This window comes from Diadema setosum, chromosome 21 (genome assembly GCF_964275005.1).
Source record: "Diadema setosum chromosome 21, eeDiaSeto1, whole genome shotgun sequence".
Classification (NCBI taxonomy): Eukaryota; Metazoa; Echinodermata; class Echinoidea; order Diadematoida; family Diadematidae; genus Diadema; species Diadema setosum.
The window spans coordinates 19001381-19027734 of record NC_092705.1 but is presented as its reverse complement, the minus strand read 5'-3'; the positions used below and the strand labels follow the sequence as shown (position 1 = coordinate 19027734).

Sequence of the window (26354 nt, the reverse complement as noted above, 5' to 3'; positions counted from 1 at the left end):
TGTGACCTTTGACCTTGTGGTGACCATCCACTCCCCAAGGGACATCTACCATCCAAGTTTGGTCACAAACGGAGTTATGGATCAAAAGTTATGACCCATAATAGAAATGCGCCATTAAAACTTAAAGGACAAGTTCACCTTCATAGACATGTGGGTTTAGTGAATGCAGCAATATTAATAGAACACATCAGCAAGAGTTTGAGGAAAATCGGACAATCCGTTTCAAAGTTATGAATTTTTGAAGTTTCTGCTCAGTCACGACTGGATGAGAAGACTACTATGGCTTGTGATGTCACATGAGTACAACGATACAAAGAAAGAATAAAGAAAATTCAACATATTTCCATTTTTCTCGCATAACGAAAGAACACTCAACTTCTCTCTTTCAGAAGGCAGGGGGAATGATATCACCCTTAATATACGTCAGTGACAAGTCAAAGAAATGTGCACTTTATTCAAAAAGTGAGTTTTGTGAACTTCTCTTATCTTCCTTATATCGTTGTACGCATGTGACATCATGCACTGTAGTAGTCTGCTCATCCAGCAGTGACTGCGCAGATACTTCAAAAATTCATAAATTTTGAACGGATTGTCCGATTTTCCTCAAACTTTCACTGATGTGTTCTACTAATATTGCTGCATTCTCTCAATCCTTATGTATATGAAGGTGGACTTGTCCTTTAACATTGGGCTCTAAAAGTTTGTTGACCCATGCTTGTGACCATTGACCTTGTGGTGACCATCCACTCCCCAAGGGACATCTACCATCTAAGTTTAGTCACAAATGGAGTTATGGATTAAAAGTTATGACCCATAATAGAAACACGCCATAAAAACTTGACACTGGGCTCTAAAAGTTTGTTGACCCCTGCTTGTGACCTTTGACCTTGTGGTGATCATCCACTCCCCAAGGGACATCTACCACCCAAATTTAGTCACAAATGGAGTTATGGATCAAAAGTTATGACCCATAATAGAAATGCGCCATAAAAACTTAATACTGGGCTCTAAGAGTTATTGAAGTTTATGTAGTGTTACGGACGACGGACAGACGACGGACGGACGGACGAAGGACGGACAGACGCCTCAGGCGATCCCTAATAGTCTCCCCGCACCTCTGGTGGGCTCGACAAAAACGCTGTTATCATGGCAAGATATCATTCAACAATGACGATAGATTACGTTTGCACATCTACGTACCATAGCGGTCACATGTGCCAAATTTCAAGCTAAGTGCTCAAAGACTGATGGAGTTAACTAAATCCACAGTATTTTTGTATGATTTTCATTCAAAAAGTGTTGTTGCTATGGCAATGCATTTTTAAACAATGATACAATTGACTAAGTTTGCACATCAACATACCATGACGGTCACATGTACCAAATTTCACGCTAAATGCTCAAAGACTGACGGAATTAGCTAAATCTACAATATTTTTGTATACTTTTTAGTGAAAACAATGCTGTTACCATGGCAACACATTATCAACAATGACAGAAAAATAAATTTGCACATGTATGTACTACAGCGGTCACATGTGCCAAATTTCAAGCCAAATGTTCAAAGACTCAGGGAGTTAGCTAAATTCACAGTATTTTTGTATGACTTTTCATTCAAAATGTGCTGTTACTATGGCAATGCATTTTTAAACAATTGATGATAAAAGACTAAGTTTGCACATCAACATACCATGGCGGTCAAATGTGCCAAATTTCAAGCTAAATGCTCAAAGACTGACAGAATTAGCTAAGTCCACAATATTTTTGTATACTTTTTGCTTTTTTTTACTCTTTTTTTTTGGCCATGGCAACGCATTATTTGATACTAACGAAAAAGGTGTCTTGCACATACCTTTGATAGCAGTCACACATGCCAAATTTGGGGTCAGTTACTCAAAAAATGAGAGAGTAGTTTGATCCACAACATTTGGTAGGATTTCTTACAAATTTGCTGTTGCCATGGCAATGCATTATGAAATACTAACAAAACTGACATCTTGAACATCTTACTTTGATAGCGGTAACACATGCCAAGTTTGGGGTTAATTGCTCAATAGATGACAGAGTAGTTCGATCCACAATTTTCAAGAAAATCTGCTGTTACCATGGCAATGCATTATTTGATACTGATGAAAAAGGTGTCTTGCACATCTACCTTTGATAGCGGTCACACATGCCAAATTTGGGGTCAATTGCTCAAAAAATGAGAGAGTGGTTCGATCCACAAGATTTTTTGCAATGGACCGATCGCACGACCGCTCGACCGCCCGACCACCCGGCCACCCGCCATGCAAGTGATTCCTATACCCCCATACACACTATGTGTTGGTAGGAGTACAATAATTCTTTTAATGTAGTTATTCCCCATTAAAGTGAAAACATAGTTTTGGTAAGGGTTTGAGAACCCGTCTGGCACCATTTCATATTTTCTTGCAATATATCAAAAGAGTCTACAAAGAAACTTACCTGGCTGACGCGATTTGCCGGGATGATGAGTCGTTTTGGAGTATTTTGAGAAAAATAATAAAAGTCGGAAAACCGACTTTTATTCCAGAAGGATCCAGACTAACTCGGTCTCAGGGAAAACTCGACCCTATTTCAGACAATTTACATGCAGTTTGTGATCGCCATATTCTACTGTATAATACCCAACGAGGCCTAACTGAACAGACAGGAAAGTGCGTGCTAATCCTGTACAAAACAAATGGACAGCGCGCGGTCCTCAAGCCTATACGCACATCACCTCAGTTGCTGAGACGCGCTGTCTTTGAAGTTTTTGTTGCTGTTTAGCGTCTTTGATTGTGCGTAGAGGTGCTTGATTGGCGCACACTAATTTTGCATGCGCGCCAAAGAGGTTTTTTGATGCGCGCGTTGTATCAACTCGGACCATTACTGCGAGTAGCCAGAACGCGAAGAGCTAGTTTATACGGGCCGCTCCCATAGTACAACACTGTACAATCCAGAGGGACAACCAATACAACTCAGCCCGCCGTCAAAGCGAGGCCGAGTTATCCCCAAGTTCGAGTTTAGCCTGACCCCGTTCGGGTAAGTTCTGAGACTGAACCTTTTTGGTTAATATTTCGCATTTTCGTCGTTGCCCATCGAATATCTTGTTATTACAGCCTTATTCCGCACATTTCCTAGGCATACGTTCACATTTGGGAGCGAAATTTGACAACTTTTGCAGGCGTACCAGAACTATGTTTTGGCTTTACCAAAGAATGGGGGGTTAGAAACACAAAAGCTTGCAACTGAAAGACCTGAAAGACCCCCCCCCCACCTCCCCTTGCTATTGCTATTTCACTCTTTCCCTTTATTTATCTCTCTGTTGTTCCTTATCTTGTTTGATGTTACCTCCCTATTCATCCTTTTCCTTCAATGGTTGCCCCCTTGGTCCTCAAGATCATTACTGACCCTCCTCTGCCTTTTGTCTGTCCACCCTCCTGCTCTAATCCCCCATCCCTTTACCTGTTGGGCTCCTTGCCCATGACCTCCAACCAAAGGCCCGTGCACACACAACGAAAATCGAAATTACAATCGCGATCCAAATTTCGATTGTTTTTTTTCGACTGTTCATACACAAGGAAAAATCGCACTTCGCAGCAAGGAAAGAACGATCAGTGGCCAAATTGCGCATGCGCGAAACTTGCATGACCGAAGACTGACCCCGCGGTCCCAATAATGTTGACGTTCACGCGCTACAAACGATGGGATTAAAAATACCGATTTCCGAATCTCGATCGCGCTCACACACACGACGCTTGGCAAAATAATTGCGATTATTCTGAAAAATCGCACTAATAAGTGCGAGTTGGATCGCGATTAGGATCGCGAAAATTAGTGAAATTTTTCTGTCCACACAGGAAAAAATTTCGAAATTTTGATCGCGATAAGAAAATCGATTTTTAAATCGCACTTTTTCCCTTGTGTGTGAACGGGCCTCAACTCCTTTGTTTTCTTTGTTCTGTGTCCCCAGCCTGTCCCTGACTGTTCTTGTTGTGTGAAGTTATTGCTTTCCCTGCTCGTATGTCATTTTGCCTCTGACAAAGATTCTGCTGGATCGAAAGCTCAAGCCCCTTTTGACTCCATTTTACTCCATTGGCTCACCACTATTGGATAAGCAGTTTTCAGCAGCTTTTTTTTTTTTTTTGGCTACAAATGAAAGACCTGTGACGACCTGGATATGTCCTTGTTTGGCCACTTCTCCAGCCAAGCACAGCCACAAAAAAGTACAAGAGTGAGTTTTAACTGAACTACTGGTCATAATTATGATGAAAGAACAAAGCAGAACAACAGAGCAAGTTATATAGCTCCATGAAAACACAAGCAAGACCAATTGATATCAGTTTGTTGCAAATTACATATCATGTACCAGGAGACATGCCTGTAATCATTAAAGTATGAGAGCATTGCACATGGTATTGAATTATAGTATGTTCTATGCAATTCAACCATTCCCTTTAAGTACCTGTACTATTAAAAACACACACACACACACACACACACACACACAGTCTATGTACTGTAGGTGGCACAATCGCAGACTGCTTGGGGCGAGTGCTGGATACTTGGCATAGCATTGGCCTTACTCTCAGACCAGGTATCTCAATATAGCAACATGCAGTGTCACTCGTTGTCCACTGCCAACTCCATTTGGACTCGAGTGTATGGTGACAGCACAACATGCCAGGATCTTGCACAACATGCCAGGATCTTGCACAAGTCTGTGTTTACCAACACACGCAAATCAGCTCGGAAGATGGAAAGGAGGAATTAAGAAAGGGAGAGAGTGAGACTGAGTGAGATAAGAACAAGTCTACAGGGCAACTTAATATAGCCTTGCAAGTAATCGCTCACTATACAGGGAAGCTCTGTATACACATATCTTGCACAATCTAAAGGAGATATTGACTGAAGTGCTGTACCATTTATGCATCCAGTATTTACAGGAAGTTGGTCATCTTTATGTACTTTGAGCTACGAAATCATGTACTTTTTGACCTGACCTCAAAAGTAATTTCACACACAAACACACACGCACACACACCCACACACATGCACACATTATACACACACACACACATCCACTTCTTTCTTTGTAGGATCATTCATGTGAAGTAGATAAACCTGCAGTTGTATAGAACCAGAGGCATCAATCCTGGGAGACAAACACATCGTTTTGCCCTTGAAATAATTGCCATGATGTGTATTTTTTTTTTTTTTATTTTTTTTTTTTTATCGGAACTGTCCGAATATTTTACTCAAAGTGTGCACCAGACTGGTGAACTTTAGTTCTGAAAATGTAAAATCTCCTTCTCACACCCTCTCCCGTTGGGTCCTTTCCTATAGACTTAGTACAATTTTAGTCAGTTCCAAAAAAAGTGAAAGTCCTTTTCCCTCCCCTTTCAATTAACCTTTTCCCCCACGTGGTTCCCTTCCATAGATTTAGTACACTTTGGGAATTGGCAATTTCCCAAATTCCTTTTTCTTTTTTAAATAAAAAACTGTCCAAACATTTTCATGCCCCAGATTGCTGAATTTCAATTCTGAAAATTCTGAAAAGCTCCCTCATATGCAAAAGGGATACTAGTACCTCCTCCCACATCCTTCTCCTACTTGGCCTGCAGGGGCGTCGATCCTGGAGGGCAGGGGCAAACATATCATTTTGCCCCAAAAATACTGTAATCCCCAAGATACAGAAAATTTTCCTGCTTTTTTAATATAAAACTGTCTAAACATAATTTTCACAAACCAGATTGCTGAATTTCAATTCTGAAAATTCTGGAAAGCTTCCTCAAATGGACAGGGGATACCTTCTCCCACATCCTTCCCCTGCTTGGTCTCCCTCCATAGATGACAGACTAACTACACTTTTCTCGGTACAAATTTCTGTATATTCCACCAAAAGTGTGCACCAGATTGCTGAATTTCAATTCTAAAAATGCAAAATCTCCCTCACTTGGGAGGGGGATATCTAGGGACAGTGATTTTGTTTCAAAAAATTGCCTTTTCCGTTTCAGAAAATGGTGAATTCCATTTCAATATGGTGAAAAAAACGGAAATTCTGTTTTCCCATAGGGATTGTACATAGAAAAATATATGCAAATTCTGTTTACATTGTACATATTGCATGTAAAAAATAAATGAACCAACGCAGAAATGGCCATTGGAAACAGAAAAAATAATCCGAATGGAAAATCACGAAAAACCATTTCTTAACACCAATACTGTAAAAGTGGATATTTTTGCGCGACTAATTTTTCGCGCATGGCCAGGTAAGAAGAGTTTTGCGTGTTTTAATTCCGCAGAATCAAGACATCACGCACAGGAACATATGGCAAGCAAAAATATTTGCGTGCTTTATTTTCGTGCGTTTCTGGCTGTGCGAAATGCACGGAAATTTCAATGCGAAAATTTCCACTTTTACAGTAAAGCACATAAAAGTTGTAATAAATCAATCAGAAGTCGTAAATGAAAAAAATATGTGTTAAGACGTGTACATGATTTGCACGGACCAAGGAGACTGAATACATGCCCCACACTCTGTCTGCACTGGATGCCGCGGGACGATCACAGGCAAAGCGCCTGTAGTGGACATCGGAATTCACGAAGAAAGTGAACCCGTAATACCTACAAAGTGATCAGTGGGGAAATCACAGAATACCGTTTTTGCGTCATATAAATTTGCATATTTATGCGTATAAGAGCCGCCGGAGGTGGGGCCAAAGGCGGCTCTCCCTTAGAGAAGAATTTCAGCCCGAAGGTTTCGGGCTGAAATTCGTCTTTCCTGTCGTCTGGGGCCCCCAAAAAGCCCAGAAATGGAACAGCCGTCAAAAAGTAGGTTGACCACACAATTTTTAAGAAAATTGAGTGGTTTTGGAGGAAAACTGCTCTAAATCAACGTACATCCAATTTTATAAGGTCAACTTGGGGCCATTTACGCCCATCAACATCCGGAGGGTAAGCAATCATTAAAACGTACAGATAAACGAGCGATGTATCAATCTGGACACACACAACAGCTGTAAATACGGGATAAACTTACATTGGCCTTGTGTAGTAACGATGAATCAATCTGGCCATAGACAACAGCTGGGCAATTCCACGGTATGTAGGACACAGATGCCGAAAATTCAAAATGATATTTGTTTCAGATATTTGTTTCAAACACCATACATTTTTAGACAATACATGAGTTGAAGTTTTAAGAATCATTATGTTTTTCAATAAAAGCGGCCGTTTTGATTTTCAAAATGGTTGCCAAAATAAAAAAATAATCGAATCTTTGTAAAATTATGTCAGACTTCAGCTTCATGGGGCTGATTCGTGCGTGGAGAGGTGAGAGCCGCAGAAAAAAGCACCCGAAAATATTTAGTCAGATCAGGCCGCTAGGTGCGGTAGCCCTGCATTGAGCAAACCTGCTAGCGCCCATGTTTCAATGGGTCGCTGCTCATCGGTTGATTAAAACTCGATTTCTGTCAAAAAGCGCAGAATTTTTTCTTCTTTTCATCATGGAGAGTGGACATGTGTATATAAAGAATCACCGTGCGAAGTTGCAACATATGATATGTCAGTTATACTGTGGGAGCGGCCGGAGTTGAGAGAGTGCTGTCACTAAACATTGGAAGACAAACCCAAATTTTTGTGGCTCTATAAGTTACGTATTTCACCAGGAAAAGGCTTACTTTTGGACTATAGAGTAAATGTCCCAGTTCGCGGCCAGGCGCCGGTTCGCGGCCACTACAGCATATTTGGTAATATAACGCTGAACACAGAGACACACTTTATACATGTATACCACACATTCACTCACACACTGCCAATCTACAAAAATCAACCTATGACAAGGGAAAAATCTCCAATAAATATGAAATTTTCTCACCTAAATAATGACATCTCGCATCAAAAATTTCATTTCCGGTACTTCTTAATATCACAATTAAGGATAAAGGGTCTAAAAAACTAGATATTTTGTCCTTTTCCCGATGTTTGTGGATTTTGAATACGTCCTCATGTAGAAATAGAATTTTCGCGAGCCGATGTGGGCTGCCATTTTTTTCCGGAAGTGGATGTTACGATCGAAAAAATAGGAAAAACATGAGAAAGACAACAATAACACCGCCATACCTGTTTGGGGGTCGGTGCATGCGCGCGAGCCCTTTTCATGTGCTTTCGCAATGGGACTTGGCGCTTACGCAACGTTCGCAAGCCAAATGAAGGCGTTCAGCAGAAGATCTCTGAGCACGCGTGGATCGCATAGGAATTGTACATCAGGCCACGAACCGGACTACCACGGTCGCGAACCGGCGAACGCTGTACCGGATTGCACCCGTGGCCTTCTTTTTACTATCGCGATGGACATTGGTCTTGCAATGGTGACAATAACATGAACTGGTAAGTGGTCAACCTCCATGATATGTAAGTGAAAGCAATTTGCAAGTTTGCGTTTCAGAGTGGATAAACTCCTAAAATGCGGCTGCAAACCAGGACAATTACTCGACATACGCATCCTATCTAATTCTTACCTGCCGTTTACTTGCTAATTTCCAGACTGATCCCATGGTCTTGAAAAAACATTTTTCTACGAGTCTATCTCCATTCTCCCCGTTCCTCCCTTCATTTTTTGAAACCTTTGCAAAGGCACATAGCGCATTGGCGATATGAATATGCATGAAAGGTGCAATGTTTTTCGCCTTCGCCCTTTCACTCTCACACTGTCGCGCTCGGCTCTGTAGGCTCTTTGCTTTTATGGATGGTGGTAATTTGGCATCATTTTCACGCAAGTGGCTGCTGGACAATATGCTTCCTGTGCTGTGCTGGCGAGATTATACTGCTACACACATGTACTGGTGCGTACTGCACATGCATGGCGCGCGATGTTATGGCGAGGCTAGCTGTCGGAGGCGTAGGCAGCACTGCGCGCTGTGGTGAAGGCATGGGCACGGCCGGTCGGCTGGCGCATATTATCCTCGCTCGCATGCTGGCTACAGAGCTGACAAGTTTCAGCGCACACATGCATACTTTCGTGCTAGCTTTATCGCGATGACGGGGTTGTGTCGGTCTGCAATGTAAACGACTGCGCCGTGTGGTATGAGCACGTACACACACACACACAAACACCACATGCGGTGTGACGACATTGTAGGGGAGTGGCTTCTGCGCTTGTTACGCGTATTTTCTAACCACTGTACGCTCATTATCCGATCGTTTGAGATCCACACGCGAATGCACCTTTTTGGCATAATGATTTGGACACATTTTCGAGCGTGCGCGACAAAAAAGGGGGTAATATTGCAGTGATTTGAAAGTTAAATTTCTCGAGATAGAAACATCATTTCGCCATGAAATTTGAAATTTGTCTTAATGATGTAACTCTCTTTCATATGAAATAGTTCACAATTCATTTTTCAGAGAATTTCAAAAGTTACAAAAATGCTTCAGACACCCTAGCTAGCTAGGCCTACTTTTAGTGACCTTATCACTTGTCAAACAGCATTCCATACAGCAAGAGAAGCTCGCCAGCTGCTCAGTGCTGCCATGGTGGTTCATGGGACTGAATAGTTCTATCACCTTGGCATACAGCGAATGAGGTAGTTTTCCAAATTCTACCGATAATATATAACGTTAGATCTAACAATTAGGGCCTAGGGCCTATAGGGCCGTAAAGTGCACAATTGCCCATGACTCAATATCCTTCCCTACACAGCCCGAACATTCGGCGTTGGGCTGTGTTTCGCAGTTAGTCTGATGTGAGACGGATGAAAAGTGAACAGGAGCTCTCACGAAGTCGCCCTCCCCCCTGGGGCCTCATATGAGCCTCTCCGCCCACCTCATGAGGCGGAAGGGTGCTCGTGAGGGGGAGCAGGCCTCATTAATGTAATAATGAGTGGGTTTCCCGGACCGAGTTATTTAGGTTGCCTACTTTAGTTTTTACACCTTACTACATGCAAACAAACTGGACAGTGATTAACATTCCCATATTTTCTTCCTATATGTTACCTTGTAAAATGCTCCATTAGCATCCCGAACCTCCACAGCAAAGTCTTCCATGCCTTCTACTAGACTAACGTTAGATCTGGTTCTAGATCTCTCTCATAGCCGTCAGAAAGCGCAGCTGGACGTGTAGGTAGGTGAGGCACCGTACTTCTGTATGGTCGTCCCGCGTGTTATGCACTGTTCAAGCATGGAGGTGGGAGAAGAGAAGTGTTGTTAATGTTACCCACGACGTGTTTTCGGGGCCCGTACGATCCAGTACTAGAATGGATACTCGCTTGTAATTCTGTACTACAAACTGTTGTAGGGAGGAGTGTATGGCGTAGGTAAATTAACGATAACGTACTTTTGAAGACACAATCGTTTGGCGCACTCCTGTTACAAAATTCAGAAATTACGAAATTCTCGAATGATACAACAGAATGAGATTGTTACTCCGTACACCTGGAAGGCTCGTACCTTTTCACAAGCACTGAGATAATCTCAAATACTTCAATGAGACTTGAAGAAACTTTACACAGTAGCCATCTTACAATTAGATCTACAGTATTAGTATAAGTCATAGCCAAAGAGCGTACAAACCTAAGAGGGCGCACTCGCGCGATTCTACAGTTCAGTGGGTGTAGTATGCGATGGAGCCCAACGGCGGCCATTTTAGGAAGCAAAGCGCTGGATTATCGCGAGCGTATAATGCGTGACCAATAGGAGTGAATTCTGCCTCCCCTTCATTTTCTCCCTTTTAAGGGGACAAACAGCGGTATAGATTTGTATAAGACCTCAAATTTCCATTTAGAAGCATAATTTATGCCTAAAGATGAAAAAAAAAGAAATGTCGATTATTTTTGAATCTGTAGTCCCTCAAAGTTCGAGCTATATAGGCACTACTGAAACGCAGTTCTCTCCATCTCTCCTTCTCTCTCTCTCCCTCTCTTTTGCCCATGCCCTTTTGACCTTATATAACATCTTTGGGAGGAGGGGGGGGGGGACGTATCCCCTGAATTTTTTTTTTGTCTGAGGATCCCCCCCCCCCTCCGTATTTTGAAACTTCTTCTTTTAGCACTCTTGTATAGACCTTGTCACGATGATCTGCAATGCGAACATTTATGTTGAAGATTAATATTTGATTGAAAGTTCTCAAACATTCCACCAAAGGTGTGCATCACCTCCATGGTTGAATTTCAATTCTGAAAATGCATAGGCTCCCTCCCCGGCCCCTTAGGTCCACCTTTTACACAATGAAGACGCGCATAATTATGCCGATCCTGGATAAAGAGGTCGCGAATAATAACAAAATAGTTAGCCACATTTTCCCTATATTTCCTCCTTTTTTTAAATTAAAAATTGCAAATATTCCACAAAATGTGCACCAAATCGTATCAATTCTGAGAATACAAAAGCTCTCGGGAGGGAGACATCCTCTATGCGCCCCCCTCCCCCCCCCCCGGCCCCACTGTCGACTTCCAACATACACATGGGGGATACCGTGAAGACCGACAACATAGATCAAGAGGTGACAGATAATATGATTCAGCCAATCTCTGTCCCAGAATCCTTTTGATTAAAAACATTTTAAATATCATTCCACAAAAGTGGGCATCGCATAGATCGTTGAATTATTCTTGAAAAATCCAAAAGCTCCGACGGTATCGAGGGGGCAGTGGCTTTGAGTCTTCATAGATTAGATATCTGATTTGCGGCCAAGAGAGACGATCTCATATAGAAAGGCGATTAATGTCCGTTCAACGCCCCCTCCCCCCCCCCCCCACACACACACACATTTCTTTAATACATGGCCACTTTACCCAGGAATATTTTTCTATTAGGGCAAGAATAATCGATATTAACAAGAGGCGTTGTTTTTAGGGATCATTATAATTTGAAAATGTAAGGTGATGTGGCGACAAAGATCACAATTATGATAAATAAGAATAGATAATTCATACTCAGAAGAGTGCCATGATTGATAAGAATATTTTTTTATTTCATTTCATAATTTTATTCATTCCAGGACGGCACATGATTCAGCCAAAAGGGCTGTTCCTCATGTCCGTGCATCATTGCAATAAAATAATAATAATAATAATAATAATAATAATGATAATAATAATAATAATAATGCATCCGTTTGGTCCATGTTAATTCCATTTCCAATTCAGATTTGAATTCAGATTTTATTTTCACTTTTTTAACAAAATGTACGAGGAATCTATGTATTTGACATGGGTGTCGTTGAAAATATACACAGCGACCCGGTCATATGCAGGGATATTAACATGTTCATGTCTATATAATTATGATCAGTACTAAAAAAAAGAGACATACAATTCACTATTTGTAAAAGTACAACACAGCGAAAAAGTTAACACCTATCATAATGTCTACATTACCCCATCTAAAGTAAGGCAGAAAGATAACCCCCAAAAGAAGAAATAGAATATAATGTTCTGCAGCTTTTCTGGAAACGACTGTATAGAAAGGAAAATTGTATTGACCGCCTACAATGATTTCAATCGGTTGTTCTTTATTGAAAATCTTGGTATATTAACCTACATTGCTGACCAAGAGAAGAGCTGAGAGGGAGGAAGGGAGGGAGAGAGAGAGAGGGGGGGGGGGCTCTGAAGCTGTGAGCACCCTCATGCATCACACATCATGGTTTAGGTATACTCCCTACATCATTAGGAGTTAGCTCGAATTTTGAGGGACAACAGATTGGATATCAAAGAGCATTCCTTCATTTATGTTTCGTTCTTAGGCAGGAATGATACTTATAAATGCCGTAATGAGGTCCGAAGTTCTTCTTTTACCCTGCATGCCTCCCTAAAAGGGAGAAAATGAAAGGGAGGCAGATACCACTCCATTGAGGGTCACGTAAAAATCCGCCCGCTAGCGATCGCTTTGCTTCCTAAAAGGGCGCCTGCACCTGCCCGTGAGCGTACTATGCAAAATCTCGAGAGTGCACCCTCTTAGGTTTCTACGCTCTTTGGTATAAGTGAAGTCAGGGTTAGGGATCGATCAGGGGCCCGTTGCATAAAACTCCAACCGGATTTTTTTCCGGTTGAAATCACAAAATTCTGGTTGGAAGCTCCCAACCAGAGTTTTTATGCAACGGATTTTACATTCTTATGTAAGCAACCTTAAAAAATTCAGGTTGGGCAAATCCCAACCAGAATTTTTTAAGGTTGCTAAAAAGTTTTATGCAACGGGACCCAGGAGTACAGAGTGTTATCAAAGATCGTAAAATCGTACGGTACCGGTGTACAATGTTAGTTATGCATAACGTTAGAGTCGGCATGTGCGCGTGCTGGCGCAACGGTGCGCCCTGGGTTCTCGTATATTCAGTATTATATTTTGGATCAAAAATTTATCCTCTGGTGATTGGTTGAAAGCGCTTCACGTGATTAAAGGTATTTTCAGCTATTTCAGAAAGTTGACAGTCCATAAAGTACTATTTGCAAAATGACGTCACATCTGTGACGATATTTTGCAAATAGTATACTATTTGCAAAATGATGTCACAAAGCAATTTTGAAATTGTGCGCAGCTTTGAACCATCAGTCTGTGAAATATAACAATTTCTAACAATGTGGCGCCACAAAGCAATTTTGACATTGCGCACTGCTCGTACTGTCACTCTGAAATTGTATCAATTTCCATGCGCACTGCTCGTACAGTCACTCCGAAATAATGTACCAATTCCTAACAAAGCGATTGTGACGCCATAAAAACAATTCTGACATTGCGCAAATTGCTTCGCACCGTGCATCGCGTCGCGCTTAGATTTTAGACGCGCGGACGTTCAAAGGGAAAAAAAAAACATGGTCTGAGCGTGCGCAGTAGCGCACGTCAAGTTACTGCGCACGCTCAGACCATGTTTTTTCCCCTTTGAACGTCCGCGCGTTTAAAATCTAAAGCTCCCTAATGTAACATTTTTAACAACATCACAAAGCAGTTCTGCATCGTACCAAGGAGCTAGTAGCTCCTTGATCGTACTTACGCTGCTAGTGTAGGATCCCTTCAAAACATCGCATCGTCCACGTTTACGTTTACGACTTCTGGCTTTGCGTTTCCCTCATTTCCCTTTTTTTTTTTGTGAATTTTTGATCCAAAATATAAAACAAATATACTTTGCCTAATTTCGAGTTTCTTGTTAAAACTATAGGCCTCGGCGCCTCCAAAAGAACTATTCACTTCGGGGCTGCGCCCCTCAATGAATAGTTCTTCTGGAGTCACCTCTGCCCATAGTTTTAACAAGAAACTCTCCAGGCCAAGTACATTTGTATACTATTTCAGAAAGTTGACACTTCACAAAGTACTATTTGCAAAATGACATCACTTCTATGACGACATTTTGCAAATTGTATACTATTTTCAAAATGATGTCACAAAGCAATTCTGAAATTGTGCGCAGCTTTGCACCGACGACTCTGTGAAATGTAACAATTTCTAGCAAAACAATTGTGACGCCACAAAGCAATTTTGACATTTGCGCACTGTTAGTACTGTCACTCTGTGAAATGTATCAATTTCTAACAAAACAATTGTGACGTCATGAAAACAATTCTATAATTGCGCGTTGTTTCTCACCTTCACACCGCGCGTCGCGCTTGTAAATGTAACAAACATCACAAAGCAGGTCACACATCGTGCGCAGCGACATGCTTCTGAATGTAGGATCAATGTAAGATCCCTTCACAACATAACATCGCATCCATCATACGACTTCTCACTTAATTGCATTCCCCCTCCCCTATTTCCCCATCTTCTGTCAAAATTTTTGATCCAAAATATAAAACAAATATACTTTGCCTAATTTCGAGTTTCTTGTAAAACTATAGGCCTCGGTGCCTCAGAAAGAACAGTTACTATTCACTGAGGGGTTGTGCCCCTCAGTGAATAGTTCTTTTGGAGTCACCTCTGCCCATAGTTTTAACAAGAAACTCTCAAGACAAAGTATATTTGTATAATATATATTCAGTATAAAAGTATATTCAGTTGTGTGTGTGTACGTGTGGCGCCGCCGCGCCCGCCCGTCATTGACGAGTAGCGAGCATCAAGCGAGGATATTGAGAGCTGGATGCGCATTGCTCATGCTGAAATTGTGATTTCTGTGGGAAAGCACCCCAAGTGCGTATTTATATTGTATGTTGACCATGAATTACAAGTCTTCAGCATTCGCCGTATCAATAATGCAGTAACTGAAAACATCTGGCTAGTTCGGTGAATTTCTGGTTGGCAGTTGCCCCCTACCCTCCACGAAATTTTCAGTCCCCTTTATTTATTTATTTTTCGATACAAAGTGTATTACACTTTTCAAGTAATGTGATAAGTAAAGAGCAAAAAACGCAATAGTTAAAGAACTTAGTTTGCATTGTGCTCATTTCTATAGTTTGGGGATGAGGGTGATTTCAAGTTCGGTGCTAGTGCTAGTGCATCTCCAAAACAACGGCCTTAAATCGAGCTCCAACACGGACGCGATACCTTTTTTTGTGTGTGTTTTAAAAAATATTTTATTCTTCATTAATAGAAAACAAAATATACACACAAATTTATACAAAATCTTTACATCAATTTCGTAATCAATTTCATCAATGGAAACAAAATTATACAAACCAATATATACAAATTCTTAACATCAATTTCGTAATCTTTACACTCTGATGCATTTTTTCACCAAACATAAACACAATCCATATAGAGCAATACCTCTTTTTTTTTTTACTACTTTTCGCTACAAAACACATTCTCTTTTTCATTATATTCATTCATTACTTTACGAATTGTATTATCTGAATCAATGACGCAAAAACCTTTCTTCTCAATATTCATCCTTAACCATTGATTGAAGTTTTCCTATTTAAAAAAAAAAAAAACCTACCCAGACCACCCTACTAAACTACCCCCGTCAATTCCTCCCCTTACTCTCCTACCCCATGCCCCCTTCAAAATCACCCATCAGAGCAAAACCTCAGGGGCAACTAGAACATGTATGTCCTGATAACACATAATATTTCAGTTCGAGTGCGTCGAAAGGCATATCCTGGTGGATGTGCAATGGGCCCTACTCCAAAAAAAAAACAAAAGCAAAACATTATTCTCAAATCTTTTTCCAGTTTTCCCACTTTTGCAAATGTATTGAAAACGTATTGCGTATATATAATTGCTAACTTTTCTTCTTCTAACTTATCTTGTTCTACGAAACATTTAATGAAATGTTCCATTGGGGGTGTGTTATTTTTCTTTCCTATAGGAAAAGTAATATCTTCATCAAAATTATAACATGATTAACTAATTGAGCTTTTCCTTTGTCTGGTAAATCTATACCAAACAGAATCTCTTCCCAACTCAACTGTTGCAAATCAACACAATCAAAAAAGTACTACATTTTCCCAAACCTTCCTAGAGAAATCACATGTATAAAATAAATGTTTATCGTCTCTTCCTCTTTAAGACAAAAGGATCATAAATTATCATTTACAAACTTACACTGAAATAAGTGATGATTTGTATACACTACTCCATGCAATAATCTAAATTGAAAATCCCTCAAAACGGAGCTCAAAGTGCTACTTCTTACCCCACTGAAAATATATTTTATATATTTATTAGAAAAATCACGAAAATATAGATATCTCAATAGTCTTTCACATACGAATCTTCACTTATTTTCTTCACCAATTCAACATAGATATTTTTGGAGGTAATCTTTTCCAAAGAAATTTCCCTCCCATTTCTTATAAAAATCATTTCATCACCACTTATATCATTCTCTACCTCTGTGTTCTCCGTATTCCTTTTCCACCGGGTGCACGTCACGAGATCGACACCCACGAGTCATACAGCTCACACGTCATACAGCCCACGAGTCATACGGTTCACAAGCCATACAGCCCACTAGTTATACAGCCCACGAGTTCGACATCAAGTAAAACTAGAACTATCACTCAATGTGATTAATACCCCCACCTAACACTGAGGCAGTTAGCTAAACCAGCAATTACTTGGTATGTTTTTTATTGAAAAAAAAAGAAACCATGGCAATGTATTATTCAACATTGAATAAATGTATATTTTGCTCACTGATAGTCACATGTGCCATACTCAAGTGCTCAAAACCTGAGGGAGTGAGATAAGTAAATTGGCAATTTCTATGATTTTCATTAAAAAAATGTTGTTACCATGGCAACACAATGTTTGACATACAAGGTGACATAAAATGAAATTTGCACAACTACATGTCACAGCTGTCACATGTGCCAAATTTCAAGTCCAAATGCTCGAAACCTGAGGGAGTTAGCTGAATTCATATTACCGCATAATTTACATTCAAAATATTTTTTTTTTCAAAAATGACAAAAGATAAATTTTGCACATCTATTGTAGGTTATAAAGTTATCACATGTGCCAAATTTGAAGCCAAATGCCCAAAAACTGAAAGATTTAGCTGAACCACAATTTTTGTATGATTTTCATTCAAAATATACTGTTACCATGGCAACACATTGTTCAACAACATGATGAAATATGAAGTTTGCACATCTTCGTACTATAACGGTCACATGTGCCAAATTTCAAGCCAAATGCTCAAAGACTGAGGGAGTTAACTGAATCCATAGTATTTTTGCATGATTTTTGCAATCAAAATATGCTGTTACCATGGCAACACATTGCTCAACAATGACGGAAAAATTACTTTTGCACATCTACGTACCATAGCCGTCCCATGTGCCAAATTTCAAGCCATATGCTCAAAGACTAAGGGAGTTAATTGAATCCACAATATTCTTCTTTTTGATAGTGAAAAAATGCTGTTGCCATGGCAACGCATTGTTTAACAATGACAAAAGATCAAGTTTGCACATCTACGTACTGCAGCGGTCACATGTACCAAATTTCATGCCAAGTTGCTCAAAGAACATTTTGTAAGATTTCTTAAAAATGTGTCATTACCATGGCAACGCATTATGCCATACTAACGAAAAAGATGTCATGCACATCTTTATTTGATAGTGGTCCCACATGCCAAATTTGGGGTCAATTGCTCAAAAAATGAGAGAGTAGTTTGATCTACAACATTTTGCAAGATTTCTTTAAAATCTGTCGTTGCCATGGCAACGCATTATGCAAAGCTAACGAAAAAGGTGTCTTGCACATCTTCCTTTGATAGCGGTCACACATGCCAAATTTGGAATTAGTTGATCAAAAAATTAAGAGTGTTGTTTAATTCACAAGTTTTTATGAAAATATGCTGTTGCCATGGCAACGCATTATGAGATACTAACAAAAAGGTGTCTTGCACATCTACCTTTGCTAGCAGTAAAACATGCCAAATTTGGGGTCAATTGCTCAAAAAATGAGAGAGTAGTTTGATCCACAACATTTTGCAAGATTTAAAAAAAATGCCGTTACCATGGCAACGCATTGTGCAATACTAACGAAAAAGGTGTCTTGCACATCTTCCTTTGATAGCAGTCACACATGCCAAATTTGGGGTTATTTGCTCAAAGAATGAGAGAGTAGTTAAATCCAAAATTTTTCATGAAAATATGCCGTTACCATGGCAACGCATTATGCAATACTAACAAAAAAGGTGTCTTGCACATCTACCTTTGATAGCGGTCTCACATGCCAAATGTGGGATCAATTGCTCAAAAAAATGAGAGAGTAGTTCGATCCACAAAATTTTTGCAACGGACCGACCGCCCGACCGCCCGACCGACCGACCGCCCGACCGACCGACCGACCGCCCGACCGCCCAACCGCCCGACCTGCCACCCGACCTCAGAGTGATTCCTATATTATGCCCTATATAATATACACACTATGTGCGGGGTGCGTTTTTTTTTTTTAAGACGGCACAGATTGGGGCATGGCGCGTGTTAAACCTATGGGAAAAACGTTGGGTTAGGGTTAATGGTTAGGGTTAGGGTTAGGGTTAGGGTTTGATGGTTAGGGTTAGGATTAGAATTAGGGTTAGGGTCCCCAATAGATTTTTAGGGTCCCCAATCTGTGCCGTCTAAAAAAAAAAAACACGCGTGCGGGGTGGGGGTAAGCCCACGAGACCGACAGGATGAACAGCGCCACCTAGAGACCAACTAATTGTATAGGGTGTCCAGATAATGGCATAAGGAAGATATGAGAGATGGAAAAGAAGAGTTGCTAGGGGATTACCCTGTCAATATTGTCCTCCTTCGCCCCTTGAACTGTTCAAGATTTTTAATTGTGTTTTGTGCTTTTGAGTGTTTGTGAAAAAATAAACAAAATTTAGTAAAAGTGCATGAGATGTTTCAACATTAATTTCGAAAATGCCAAAACACCCTCGTTTCCCTTTCCGCAAAACATATACCGGTACACACCTGCTTAGGGGGAAAAATGAAATAAAATGATGTAGACATTCAGATCAACCAACTAGAATAATACCCAGGTGTGAAATGAAGTTTACTAGAAAATATTTCAGAAAACGGTCAATGTTGCAGTGCACACTTACTTTACAAGATATGGAAGGGGAGTAGTCATCTGCAAAGGTGCTGATTTAGTACAAATTCACAGAAAATTGTATAATCGTCTATTAAGGTAGCTTTAAGGATTCGGAAAAAGAAGATGCATCCATGAAAACAGCTGTTCTATTTCATGGAAAATATACCGTTTTGAGGAGAACAATTTTACAAATACAATCCACAAATCCAAGTGAATCGCTGCGATATAAAACGTTTTCATCCTTTGAAATATCATGCATAATAGTTACAGAAAAAAAGACAAATTGAACTCTAAGCAGGTGGGTATGAGCAGGAGGATAGGATATCTAATAAGGAATACTTAAGTAGTGAAGCCAAAAAGAAAAAGGCGAAGAAAAAAATTACATCCTGCCCACCGTCTATCTAGAAATTGGGAGAACCTATTAAAAATAGCACGATGGCATCTAAAATCAAACCATACATAATGCTTGTCCTCTATTATTTTTTCATACTTCTTTTTTTTTTTGGGGGGGGGGTCCCCATGAAGAGGACAATTTTTTTTTTTCAAGATACAAATTGGTAACAATGTCGCTCCCCGTAGCGAGACAGAACTGCCCCCTAAAAGCCACACGTGTAGAAATACATAGTTACGAGTTACTTCATGTCGTTGATATGTAGAGTGTGCTGTTCAATTAGTTACAGTCTCTCGCTCGACAGCGTGACGAAATTGCACCCGCCTCTATGTAATCTCCCCCTTCATGGAACACCCTGTACAGGTAATTGACACGTAGATGGCGCTGTTCATCCAGTCAGTCTCGTGAGCCTTCTTTGCCTAGTGTCGTTCCCGTGGGCTTTCTTTGCCTAATGTCGGTCTCGTGAGCCTCTTTTGCGTACTGTCGGTCTCGTGAGCCTTTATTGTGTAGTGTCGGTCTCGTGGGCTTTCTTTGCTTAGTGTCGGTCTCGTGAGCCTTTTGTGCGTAGTGTCGAACTCATGGGCTGTATGACTCATGGACCTATTTTTTATGTCGGTCTCCTGGACCGTATGACTCGTGGGTGTCGGTCTCGTGGGATGACCCCTTTCCACTCAATTGCGTCATATATCTTCTGTTTATGAATACTCAAAATATCTAAATAATTAAGCCCTTTATTATAAAAATATTCCACAGAAAATAGTTCCCCATTCATATCCACTATAATCATGTTCCAGTCTGAAACATTTTTTTTCAATAAATACAAATTTTCATTATAACTACATTTTCCTTCAATACGAATCATTTTATTATTAAAAAAAAAAAAAATACTTCCTTCCTTACTTGATTATTATTACCCCCAAGTCCCCATGATTTCACCAATGTTTTCAACAGATCCCTGTAAAATTCCGGTATAGACAAATTCAAAAGATAAATGAAATAATTGAAAAAAAATATAGAATTACTCCCAATATGTGTAGCAAGAAACTCAATATATTGTTTCCATTTCATTTCTTGTTTACCATTAAATAACTTTTTAACCCACATTATTCTTTGAGCATTTATCAATGATGGAAAATGCATCAGTTTTACTCCCCCTTGTTCATGATTTTTAACACCAGCACAGTTTTTTGTTTGTTTGTTTTTTTAATTTTTGGTTTCCCTCGCCAAATAAATTCCCATGCAGACAACGATTTCCAATTCGTTATAAACCCATTCTGGCAAAGGGGTAAGAGACCCCACATATATCAACTTAGAATAATTAAAGTCTAGGTCAATAACTGAATTTTACCAACTAATGTCAAATCTCGTTGCTTCCACCTTATCAATAATTTCTTTATTTTACTAAGTATTTCTTTATAATTCAATTTTTCTTTCACATATGGAACCAAAGTGAAATATACCCCTAAAATCTTTAACTCCCTCACTTTTTGTCCAAAAGAAAAATCATAAACGCTATCTTTACTGCTTCCCAATTCTAACACTTTTATCTTATCTTTATTAAGTTTAAGTCCAGAAACTTGTTGAGAACAATAAAAAATCAATTCAATTCTCCTAATTGACTCAGCATCTTGTACTAAAAATGTAATATCATCCGCATAAAGCACCTGTCTGACTTCATTCTCTCCAAAAGATAACCCTGAAATCTCATTGTCTTTTCTTATCATACTATACATAAAATGAAACAGACAGGGTGACAGTGGGTCACCTTGTCGAACTCCCTTTTAAACCTTAAGATACCCTGTCGATTTACCTCCGTTAAAAACACAACTAAGAGCATTAACATAAAGAGTAGAAATCCATTTTCGAAATACAGGTCCAAAACCAAATTGTAACAGGGCATGTTGTAAAAAAAAACTGTGAGCAACTGAATCAAAGACTTTTTCGAAATCAATTGCAGCCAAATAACCTGGTAACTCAAACTGGGAAGTATGGAAAATCATACTATCAATTTAAAAAAAGAAATGCTTTTTTGTTTGATTTCTCTTCCTCCAAATATCTACCAAATTCCATACTTCCATAAAATTATCCATTTCCAAATTAAACCTACTACGCCAGGTTGACTAATAATTATTTTTACCTGCATAATCCCACTCTTCATTATACCGATCATATAAAAATCCCCTCCCGTTATAACAAAAACAACATCTCTATTCATTTCCCTCAGTTGTCTCTCTAACTTCTTTATCATTTGTATTTGCTCCTTTTCTTTTCCTCTAACAGGAAAATATACATTACATAAAATTAATCTTAACCGTTTCAAAATAAAATCCATCAATACACACACTACTTACCACCTTTTTCATTTCCAGTTTTACTAAAGAATTAACCAATATCAAAACTCCTTTACTATGGGAGGTTCCATGACTGTAAACACATTGATCATTCCATTCCGATATCCATTTATCTTCTAATTACATCTCTTGTACAATATGTTTCTTGTAAAAATATAACGTCTACCCCTTTCTCCTTACACCAAGCAAAAATTCGATGCCTTTACCCTTTTCTCTTAATAGATAACTACATTTAACCTCTCTATTATGCGCCATTTCTAAAACAAAAAGAAATAGACATTAAATTACTGACGGGAGTGTGACCACGACAGCAATTCTTAATAAAAAATTTGATATGCATTTCCCATCCACCACGAAATGTCCCCTGGTAAACAAAGAGTAACAAAAATCCCACAAACGAAGAACCGCACTCGTCCTATATCCTCAGTAATTTTCCCTGACAACTTCATAAATTTACCAATACCTTTTACCCTTATACCTATACGGTCAGAGAACACACATTCCGAGACCGTAGGCACAGTAGCATGAAAAATCGACGAAAAAGAATCATCACCTGTTTGTATTCCTTGCACATTCTCACAACCTGGGGGGGGGGGGCATTTCATGAAGCATTTTGTCCGACGAAGTTGTCGGACAAATTTGCTCTCAGCCAATCAGATGCAAGGATTTCAGTAGCTTGTAACAGTTTGCCAGAAAAATATCCGACCAAAATGCTTCATGAAATGCCCCCAGAACAGGCGGAAAACAAGCTTATTTGCACATGAGAAGTATGCATGCATAACAAAATTTCATACTGATAGTCCATGGCTTATCTAATGCACATAACCGTGAACTGTCTACACAACCAAAACTTCAATACCTCTGACACGAGGGTTGTTCAATCTTACAAAGACTATTAGATTATTATGATAAACATATTCCTTTAACTCAAAAAAGAAATGGAAGGAAAAGAGCTCGGCAACCCTGGATTACTCAAGGCCTTATACATTCCATTCTTACTCGAAATCGTCTTTACAAAATATCTCTGAAAAAACCTACTCCTGAAAACGTGAAAAGGTATAAAACATATAGAAACAAATTAACTACCTTGATTCGAGTTTCGCGTAAATCATATATTTCAAATAAACTCGCATCTAATGAGGACGATAAAAGTGCTCTTTGGCGGACCGTTAATGAAATACTTAAAAAGAAACCTACAGAATGTCCCGATAGCATTACTCATAATGATAATGTTATTATCAATCCTGACCAAATTGCAAATATCTTTAACAATTTCTTTTTCTTAAAAAGAAACCTACGGAATGTCCCGATAGCATTACTGATAATGATAATGTTATTATCAATCCTGACCAAATTGCAAATATCTTTAACAATTTCTTTGTCAATGTTGGTCCTTCTCTAGCAGCATCTATTCCCATAAATGATATCAAAAATTATAAAGATTACTTACGTGAAAGTAATCAAAATTCTTTGTTTTTTACTCCAACGAATGAATCGGAAATTATTGATATTGTTCAATCTCTGAAATGTAGTAAATCCTGTGGGCCTGATAACTTAAGGGTGAATTTGTTGAAAAAAATAATTTACCCCCTAGCAGCCCCTCTCACCCATATATTTAATCTATCCCTACTTAACGGTAAGTATCCAGACTCCTTCAAAATCGCAAAAGTTATCCCCATCTATAAAAGAGAAGATCCGTCAATGGTGAAAAATAATTATAGACCCATCTCATTGTTACCTGCAATATCGAAAATTTTAGAAAAAGTAGTTTACAAGCGTCTCTACTCGTTCATGATTGAAAATGAAATATTAAATGCGAATCAGTTTGGTTTTAGGATAGGGTTTTCTACCGACTATGCTATATAGTCAAATCTGTCGATAATAATTATTGATGCGCTTACTAAAAAGGAGTATATATAATTGGAGTCTTTATGGATCTTAGTAAAGCATTTGACACTATTGATCATGACATTTTATTTGAAAAATTACATAATTATGGCGTGAGAGGGATTACTTTGTCATGGTTCAGAAGTTATCTAAGTCATCAAAAACAATATGTTGCATTCAAATCCAGTCACTCATCATATTCTAACGTGTCATGTGGTGTCCCTCAGGGATCTATCCTCGGGCCCCTACTTTTTTTTAATTTACATTAATGATATCATCAATTCCTCTCCTCGTTTAAACTTCATCTTATTTGCAGACGACACCAACGTTTTTATTCCCACAAGGATATTGTAACACTATTTGATACATTAAATATGGAATTAAGCAACATCTCGAAATGGTTTAGAAGTAACAAGCTTTCACTGAATATTGATAAGACATGTTTTATACACTTTCATAACCTTCAATCCCAACCCATCCTTCCTCAAAGTATTTTTATTGATGATATAAATATTGCTGAGAAACATTCAACCAAGTTCCTAGGAGTGACCCTAGATAGCAATCTAACTTGGAATACTCATGTTCAGAATATTACAACAGCAATATCTAAAGCAACTGGTGTTTTAAGGAGAATAAAATATTTAATCAATGATCAAACTTTAATAATGTTATATAACACCTTATTTTTACCATATGTAATGTACTGTAATGTTGTATGGGGCAACTGTAGCAAAACTAAATTGAACACAATTTTTCTTCTCCAGAAAAAGGCTCTTCGTATATGCACACATTCAAATTTCTTGGCTCATACTGATCCCATATTTTATCGCCTAAAAATTCTAAAGGCCCATGATATACATTTATACCTAACTACTCGAAATTTATTACCATTTTTTCATAATGCCCTAGTAACCAATGACCATATTCACTCATACCCTACCCGTCGTTCCCATGATTTTCATTTAAGTAATCCAAGGCTTTTACTTGCTCAAAAGTCGGTCAGACATCACGGTCTGGATACATGGAACACTCTTCCTGAGGAGTTGAAACAATGTGCCTCCTTGTTTTCATTCAAAGCAAACTTAAAGAAGCACATTTTATTACAGTATACTTCAAATACGAACTACAAACAAATAATTTACGACTAATGTTGGTCTCCCGATAGCAACATCGCATATCGTTCCCTCCTCCAGCAAACCAATTCTATTATTCTAAATTCTAGCCTATCTGCCCTTGTGCACTTTCAAGCACTTGCACGCACATTCACCACCATCACACGTCAGAGTTTATTTTCCCCTGCTATCTTCGCAGCAGAATATGTATTGTTACAAATCTAGTACGTCCCTACCTTTTCCTCGGGCCGGCCATTTTTTCAAGCAATGCTTACAACGGTGGCCCTCTGCATAATCGCTTCTTAAATACTAGGTGTTTCAAAAAACATTTCCCACTTTTGATCATTAATAGCTCAAAAACTATTCATCCGATAAAACTGTCATTGATATAAATAATAGCTGAATAGTGTACAATTTGGTTGAAGGTAATTTGATTGTGAAAGCATAAATCAGTTTCATTAAATCTAAGATTGATTTTGAAGTAAGGTTTCAGATTTTGGTCAATTTTTAACCCTCTGTACAAAAACTGAACCTTGCACAGGAACCAATGATGTGTGTGTGAGTGTGTGCTGACAATGGCCCTTAACAATGGACATGCCTGAACCACCTGTTGACTAGGCGTCAGTCTCGTGCTCCCAGGCACATGAGTGCTTTTACAAGCATCTTTGCTTTTATGTAGGCCCCATCATATTTCTGACATTTATTTGTGATATCCTCAGATGAATATGACCATTTATATTTGTGTGTAATGTTTGTTTGTCTTTTTTTTTTCTTCAAACATAAGATATGGTTGTATATGTTTTGTACTTTTGTTTTATTGTCAATCATTTTGTAACCCCATCACTGAGAAATGGAAATATGAAAAATAAACTTTTCAAAATCAATAATTCATGTGGATTGCCCTGGGCACTGCTAGTCTGGATTCTGGAATGCACGGTAAAGGGTAAACTGCATGCACATGGAAAAAGGGAGCACACGTTTCCATGTGCTTGCAAACACCACATTCCATTCCAGCTGGCGATCATTTTCAATTTTGCTCCACATATCACTAAATCTGGGATATAAATAAACATAAATGATCTAAAGTTTTTTGATTTAATACAACTGTTTACTAATATTCTGAAAATTTGTCGCTTTTTCGATAAA

At 39.0% G+C, this 26354-nt stretch overlaps 1 protein-coding gene across 1 annotated transcript in view; it reads right to left on the bottom strand.

Annotated features, from left to right (window-relative positions):
- LOC140244947 (RNA-binding protein FXR1-like) overlaps positions 1-10519 on the bottom strand; it is a 93450-nt gene extending 82931 nt beyond the window's left edge. The window contains exons 1-2 of the mRNA XM_072324555.1: positions 10453-10519; positions 10000-10173 (exon numbers count right to left, since the gene is read on the bottom strand). Of these exons, the coding sequence (XP_072180656.1) occupies positions 10000-10050 (51 nt within the window). The 5' untranslated portion in view covers positions 10051-10173; positions 10453-10519. The remainder of the gene's footprint in view (positions 1-9999; positions 10174-10452) is intronic.
- Positions 10520-26354: the final 15835 nt, after the last annotated feature.